At 32.5% G+C, this 8,296-nt stretch overlaps 1 protein-coding gene across 1 annotated transcript; it reads left to right on the top strand.

The window, feature by feature from the left end:
• Positions 1-1,053: 1,053 nt before the first annotated feature.
• LOC131638732 (uncharacterized) lies at positions 1,054-1,740 on the top strand. Its single transcript, XM_058909288.1, has one exon. It carries the CDS (start codon positions 1,081-1,083, stop codon positions 1,738-1,740), a length of 660 nt encoding a protein of 219 aa, XP_058765271.1. The 5' UTR covers positions 1,054-1,080.
• The last annotated feature ends 6,556 nt before the right edge of the window (positions 1,741-8,296 follow it).

Genomic DNA, 8,296 nt, shown 5'->3' on the forward strand with positions numbered 1-8,296 from the left:
CCCCATATAGTGGAATTTTTAGGTTGTTTAAGAGTTATGCTCACGTTAGGTAAGAGGCTTTGTTGATTGCTCATGATGCTTGGGAGCAACCGTGTGGTTATGATCAGTTGTGTGTTAAGACTGTAGTAAGCGATACCCTCTTTATGGTGCAAAAGAATGGTTTCTTCTCCCCGTGCGAGAAAAAATATTTATATATGTCCTTAAGACCTAAGGTTTGAGTCTCCTTAGTGCTGTTAACCGCTTACTTCTTATCAGGGGAAGTTATTGACCACCTATCTTCCAAGAATTAATGGACACTCCTTCTTTCTTGACTCACACGTTATGTACACCTATGGATGAGTCTCCCAGTCTCCGTCTGGGCAACATAGTTTCTGGGAAAGGGCACCCTAGTTTAGATTTTTCACAAATAACTTCAAATTTTAGTATAATTTACATCATCCATCCATCAAACCACAATTTCAGCCCTCTCAGTTAGAAAACGCCAATCAATTTGTATCCATAGATAAAATTCCTTTTGCAATATTCAAAATATTCGAAAAAAACCACTCCTTATATCTTGTATTATTATTATTATTATTATTATTATTATTATTATTATTATTATTATTATTTATTAAGAGCATATTGTATTAAATGAAATAAATTATTTTTCTTAATTTTGAATTAAGGTTCATAAATATTAGGAACGAGGGTGGTAACAATATGTTTTACGGTACATGTTATGTTGGTTTGTGGAAAGAGTACGATATAAGTTTGGGAGAAGTACGCATTTACGAAGAGACGCTTGATATGGAAGGAGTATAGTAATTTATACAAGGTAATTGGAAACACAAATCTATTTAATTTCGCATACTTAAGGAAGAATTGTTACTTTCTTATCCAACAAAAATATTGAATGAAAGCAGTTCACGAGAAGGAAGATAAGCCTACCTGCTTTCTGTATTAAAGCCTACGTGGCTTTCAAGATTCACTCAAAGGTTACCAACGCCATATTCTCACTCTTGTATAAATTGTCGCTGCATCCCACTTCTTTCAAGCAGAGACGATACCTCTTCCCTTTTGTTTGTCAACCATTTCATCATGGGGTACAGAGTTTCTGTGAAGTCAATTGAGCTGAATGGATTTGAAATTAAAACCACAGTTACAACTAAGAAGGAAGATATTGACAGCCATATATCGTCTTTCTTGCATTCTTCAGATGATTATGGAACCAAGGTTATTGGGTTTGATGTTGAATGGTGTCTGGCTGATCCCACTGATGATGAGCCCAATTTGTTTTCCAGATGTGCAACTCTTCAACTTTGTGATGGAAATTCATGTCTTGTTATGCGGTTCGAATTTCACCATCAGGTTCCCAACTCACTACTTAATTTTATGCGTATGCCAAATTATACTTTCGTTAGCTATGGAGTTAAGGATAATTTGGCTGAGTTGGAGAAGCATCTTGGGATTGGATGCAAAAATGCAGTGGAACTTGGCCCTTTGGCTGCTAGTCTTTTGAAGGTTCCTCGTTTAAGTTACTGTGGCGTCGATGAACTTGCATTTTTGTTATGTAAGCTTGATCTTCGTAAATACAGACCTGCAAGTTTGGATTTTGATTGGAGGCGTATTGGCTATGGTAAGAGTGAAGAAGTTCAACTTGCTGTTGTTAATGTGTACTCTTATCACAAGATTGGGAGTGCACTTCTTGGAAGCAATAATATATTAATCGGACAACAGCCTCACTTTGGTTTGTTTTAGAGCATGTCACTCTTAAATTTTTAAATGAATAGTTGTTGGCGATGTTTTCAGATTATATAGCTTAAATATGAAAAAAATATGTGCTGTAACTCTTGTTCCACCTGGCTGCTTTAGATGTTGTTTTCTTTTTTTCACATTGTTTTATCATGAATGATTTCCATTAAAGAAGTGAAACTTACTTGCAATATTGTAGTTATCAAAAAAAAAATAATAATACTTGCAATATTGTCCTCAGACACTACACTTGACACAAACATGTTTACACCAATAATAATTTGAAAAATATAATAAAATCATGTACAACAAGTTTCACAGATTAGATGGACGTTTAACAGTAATAGCAATAAAATGAAAATATTAAATTATTAATTAATTAATCATTATTAGTAGTGGCCTCTTTAGAGTGTTTTTGATAGTAAAGTGTTAAGCTCAATTCTTCTTGGCTTCTATTTCAATTATGTATTTGAGGACAATGAGGATGAGATCCTGCTTGCTTAGAATTGTTAGAATCTTTGTATATGTATTTTTTGTGGAATTAGTGAAAGTCCTCTCCTCAATCATGAATGACATGAATTGTGAAACAAGAGATGTAGTGGAGTTAAAAAAACTACCTTGATATGGAGGATTATCCTATGAAAAATCTAGTTCCACCTACAACAGTTTCAATTGGAAGGATAAACCAAAGAAGCAAAGAATCTACCTCTAACAGGCGGAGCCTACAACTAAACCTAGCGATAAAGGCAAAAATACTTCTTACTAAAATTAATCTAATTCTACTTATTCTATTACTTTTATTAAATTCTTTAAGGGTTTTGGAACGTGGACACACTGTTTCTCAATGTCAAAACAAGAGAGTTTCGATCATCAATGACGAGTTAGTGATGATTGAAAGAAAAAATGAGAGTTCAAATTCTTGTCCTAATTCTTATAGTGACAATGAAGAGGGTCGTAAGGTTTCACCCATTCAAAGAGATTTTCAAGGTGATTGTTGGGAGTTCACTTAATGATGAGGACTCCTCACAATTATCCAATATGTTTTTCATAGTTAATGTCTTGTCCAAGAAAAAAAATATGTTCTTTGACTATTGAGGGTTACTGCTATAGGTATGTACAATGTTTTTTTTTTTTTAAGTAAAGGCAGTAGCTTAAGTATATTTTAGGTAACACTTTTTGTTAAATGAACTGGCTTAAATGTACTTTAGGCAGCGCTTTCTGTTAAAAGTGTCGGTTTAAGTGCACTTTAGGCAACTTTTTCTATTAAAAATGTTGACATAAGTGTATTTTAGACAACGCTTTTTCTTAAAACCGCTGGCTTAGGTACACTTAAGGCCTCACTTTTTTGTTAAAAGCGCTGACTTAAGTATACTTTAGACATCACTTTGTGTTAAATGTTGGCGTAAGTCCCCTTTAGGCAGTACTTTCCGGAAAAAAATGCTGGCATAACCTATCATTAGGTAACACTTTCTGCTCAAAACATTGGCGTACGTCATCATTAGGTAGCGCTTTATGATAAAAGTGATGGCGTAAGTTATCATTAGGCAACGCTTTCTGCTAATAAGTGTAGTCCTATATATACTTTACAAGTGATTTTATTTAGCTCAAGTCACCTTTTGAAAGCGCTTCTATTGATAAGTGTTGGCTCAAATCATCTTTAGGAAGCACTTTTTTTTTACGTTAAAGTCTAAGATAGATTCTCCTAAAATATATAATTATAAAACACCACAAGTGAATATTCATAATATTTTTCGATATCAAATTTTGTATTCAATTCAAATATCATAAATTCTACAATTCTCATAATCATATATCAGTATTTTATTGTGATCAATAAGAACCACAAGTAAACTAACTTGAATTTGCATATATTTCATTATCTCTCTAAAAAAAAAATTCAAAAGTACATATATTGAGAAAAATGATAACCTATATCTATTTAAAATTATATAATCTCCATGTTATATTGAAGCGTAATTCCTTTTCTTTTTTTGAAAATATGATTTTTAATTACTTTGTCTTCTTCCAAATCTTTCATTTTTATATACCATGCACATAAAACATTTATGTGACCAATCAACTTATGTCTTATATATCTTATTTATTACATTTCAATCAATATTTTAGTGATCAATCATCATATGTGACAAATAAATTTTGAAACTAGTGAGTATCATATTTATGTCGGTACAAATTGAAGTGGTGGGATAAGTCATGTGAAAGTAAGTCAAAATTACACTCGATATTATATCAGTGTCATATTTTTAAAAAAAAAACTATTAATTAATCTCTAACCCTTAGAATCACAAATGATAACTTACAAACTTCTCTAAGTAACTATTCTCTGACATATCTGTATTCACTCCAATACTCGTTAATTTCATTCAATTTATCTTCTGAGTAAGTAAAACACTTGAAGCCATCGAGAAGTATTACATTATATAACATCTAATGCAGAAAAGATGTGTAAGGAAAAGTTTGTGGATCATGTGAGTCCAAACTTAAGAGGTGGGGAGGGAGAATTGTGATATTCAAAAATCAAAATAATTTTACAAAAATATAGAACAAGAGAATCAAGCTTCAAATATTTTAAAAAAATAACACAAGAGAATCACACTCTTGAACACGTCTCTAGTACTACACAACTTTTAGAATGAACTTTTCACACTCTTGACACTAAGGCGACTTTAGTGAAAAATTATTTATGAAAGAAAAACTCTTGACACTAAGGCGACTTTAGTGAAAAATTATTTATGGAAGAAAAATATAGTAGAGAGAATAGTACAAAGGTTTCTATTTAGAAAGTTGGCGTGAAATGAAATGATGAGAAGCCCCCGTTTTATAAAAAGAACATGGCTAAAAAAGGAAATGGCTTATGGGCTTTTTACCTTCGGTGAAAGTCAGTGTTTTCTTTTTCTACCTTCAGTGAAAGCTGGTAGCTCACCTTCGGTGAAATTGGTGTTTTCCCTTTTTTTCCTTCAGTGAAAGCTGGTAGCTCACCTTCAGTGAAAGTCGGTGTTTTCTTTTTCTACCTTCAGTGAAAGCTGGTAGCTCACCTAGTGAAAGTTGGCGTTTTCTTTTTCTACCTTCACTGAAAGTTGGTAGCTCACATTCAGTAAAAGTCGATGTATCTTTTTTCTACCTTCAGTGAAAGCTGGTAACAGATTAATCAACCCAAATATGGAAAGTTTTAGTTTTGATATCATTTAATCAATCAATAGCTAATTTAAGATATTAAGAGGTATTACAAATAATTTAAATTGATTTAAAGAAGCTTTTAATCGATTAACTAGTGTAAAACCTTCCTAATTAATTAACCAAACTTCTAATCAACTAAGAACATACCCATAAAGGTTTTAAGTTATTTTATCAAAAGAGAAAAGTTTTGAAAATTTTGTTCGTATATATTGTCATACCCCAAATTTTGACCTGCATTTTATGTATCCATTTGCATTTCATTTGAAAATCATATATATATATATATATATATATATATATATATATATATATATATATATATATATATATATATATATATATATAAGGAGAGTTATATTTACTCCAAGAGTAAGTTATTATAACTTACTCCACATCTTGACCATTAATTCTTTTCAATCTAATGGTTAAAAATAATAAGGAATAGTTTTCTCTCTCCACATTTAATTCCTTATTATTTTTAACCATTAAATCGAAAAGAATTAATGGTCAAGATGTGGAGTAAGTTAATCATGAATGTAATTGTCCTTTTTTTAATTTTTAATATAAAATATTTGTTTTTTTATTTTACTATAAATTACTTGTTTTTTTACTTTAATATAAATTTTTTGTTTTTTTATTTATATTATTTTTTTATATAAAAAATTAAAGTCAATAAATATAATGCACAAAATAGTAACAAATTATAGGTAAAATATTTTTTTTTTAAAATTGAAAAAAAAGAAAGAAAGGAGGTGTTGTCGCGAGGGGGTGGCGACAACACCCATTTTTTTTACATAAAGTCGCCACTGGACCTGGCGAATTCATCAAGCAGAAAGTGTTGTTGTCACCCCTAACGACAACGTGTTTTTTTTTTTTAGAGAGAAAAACAATTACTTCATTTCATTATCAATAAGAGAATTTATACATGTTGGTACATCAGTGAAAACTTGAAAACTAGCGAAGGATGTAGCCGCCCTTGCCAAGACATGAGCAACTTCATTAGCTTGTCTTCTAATGAACTTAACATGAGAGTTCCTAAAAAAAGATGCCAGTAGCCGATTACATTCGAGAGTAATAGCACCGCAATCCGTGTTGTTAGAATGAGGCCTATTCACATTATCCACAACGCTTTTTGCATCCAACTCAAAATCCATATTATCATAACCAAGAGTAAGCACCCATTTGATAGTTGAAAGAAGCCCCATAGCTTCTCCAACAGCAACTTCAGTGATAGGGGAGAACCATTCAGTCCTGGCTGCAATAAAGATACCTTTATCGTCCCTGATGCATGCACCTATGCCCACTTTGTTGTTTGAAAAAGAAGCATCTATGTTGCATTTGAGACGATCAACCGACGGTTTACTCCAAACAAGATCACCTGAATGGGGAGCTTGGGAATTATAGGAGGACCTAGATTGTTGGGCGTTTCTCCACCCAAGTAACAAATTCATAGCACGATTGCAGATATCGTCTTTGGCCTCGTCTGTTTGATTCCATACCAGATTATTTCTGCATCTCCATAAACTCCACAAAATAGTAGAAAAAATGGATTGTTCCTCTTTGTTAGCAACCTGCAAAAAAGAGAATAAGCTGGAAACAATAGGTACCTGGGGATCCTGGAAATTATGTAATTTCGACCATAATCCAGTACTTTCCCAACATTCAACACTTTTGGGGCATTGGAAGAAAAGATGATGATTAGACTCTGCTGCGATCCCGCAGATACCACATGTAGTCGGACAATCAACTCCTCTATCATGAAGACGCACTCTAGTGGGAATAGAGTTTCTACACAACCGCCACAGAAAGTTTTTAACTCTTGGCGGAATTTTTAAATTCCAAATTAAAAACCAATTGCCATCAGCTCTGAGATGAGAAGTGTCAATCACTTCATTAACACAATAGCGGTACGCGCTTCTCACGAAATAGTTACCATTACAATTAAACTTCCAAATACGATTATCCAAATGAACAGCTTCAAATAAAGGTGTGTTTAGAACTTTCGATGCTGCGTCCCTCCCAACTAATGGAATAATCAACTCTGGGGACCAGCACTTGGAATACGGATTCATTAAGTCCGCCACTTTCAACCTGGATAATTCTGGATTATTCGGCCACGGATTACATAAAGAGGTGCCATCATGTAACCAATTTTGTCCCCAAACGGGAATCTTTTCTCCCGTCCCAATACTCCACTTACACCCTCCTCGAACCACAAATTTGGAACTCCAAATGCTCCTCCAAACATAACTGGGGTTATGACCAACACCCGAGTCCAAAAAATCACAGTTGGGAAAATATCTTGCTTTAAACATTCTAGAAACAAGGTTATCAGGATTTGTCATAAGATTCCAAGCTTGTTTACCTAGCATAGTATAATATCCTGTCCATCCCTCCTTAATGTCTTTGCCAGAGAATTGATATCCTATAATCTCAGTTTCTCTTATTATAGGATTATGTTTTTTACCCCAAACCAGATAGCCAGCATGCCAGACACGAAAAAGGAAAAAACCGATTGTCGACATCAAAAGGGCCAATTCCATCTGACAGAGAAGAGGAAACACAAAACCAATAAAGATGCTATTGCCAAAGATAGGGAATTGAAATCTCCTTCTGGATAAACATCTCAGATCTGTGCTATTCGTTTTCATAGCAAGCATTAACAAAACTTTAATTTCGAAAGGATTCTCCTCTTTACAAGAAGACCGTTCCGATTGAAAGCAGAGATTCGAGATCGAAACAAACAAACAAACTCTCACGCTGAAATCGATTCAGGGAGAGAAAACCCCAATTTTCATGATCAACCTCTTTTCACCTAAAATAGAGAATATTTTAACATGATTGATAAAAAAAAAAGTGTTCTATCACTAAACCTAAATTTTAACATAACGACAACGTGTTAAAATAGCAAAAAAGTGGTTATTTGCATAAATATTTTAAAAACTTAGTTATTTTTGATTTTTTTAAAAAAGTGATTATTAAAAAAAAGATCGTGGTAATAACTACGTTTAAGATGTAGTTTTTAACAACTTTTAATATACTATTTAATTATTACTATTAATTTACGTACAAAACAGTATTTTACCCTACATTAATAAGTGGATAAAACTAGCTCATAGGTGATAAGTATTAACATAAATTAATATATTTGTATTTTCTAATTTATAGCCGTTACACATTATATACATGTTTACCTTATCACCTATATACATGCTTTAAAGACTTACTTGAGTATTGTACTGTATTCTTTTAAGTTTTTAGAATATTTCTTAATGAAGCTTCAATATTCCAATATTTCAAATGCTAGATGATAATATGATATCAGATTCCAATATTTCAATAGTTCAAATGCTAGATGATAATA

The sequence above is a fragment of the Vicia villosa genome, unplaced genomic scaffold, assembly GCF_029867415.1.
Source record: "Vicia villosa cultivar HV-30 ecotype Madison, WI unplaced genomic scaffold, Vvil1.0 ctg.002396F_1_1, whole genome shotgun sequence".
Taxonomy (NCBI): domain Eukaryota; kingdom Viridiplantae; phylum Streptophyta; class Magnoliopsida; order Fabales; family Fabaceae; genus Vicia; species Vicia villosa.

Coding starts and splice junctions, on each gene's coding strand:
- LOC131638732 (XM_058909288.1), top strand. CDS start 1,081: ATGGGGTACAGAGTTTCTGTGAAGTCAATTGAGCTGAATGGATTTGAA.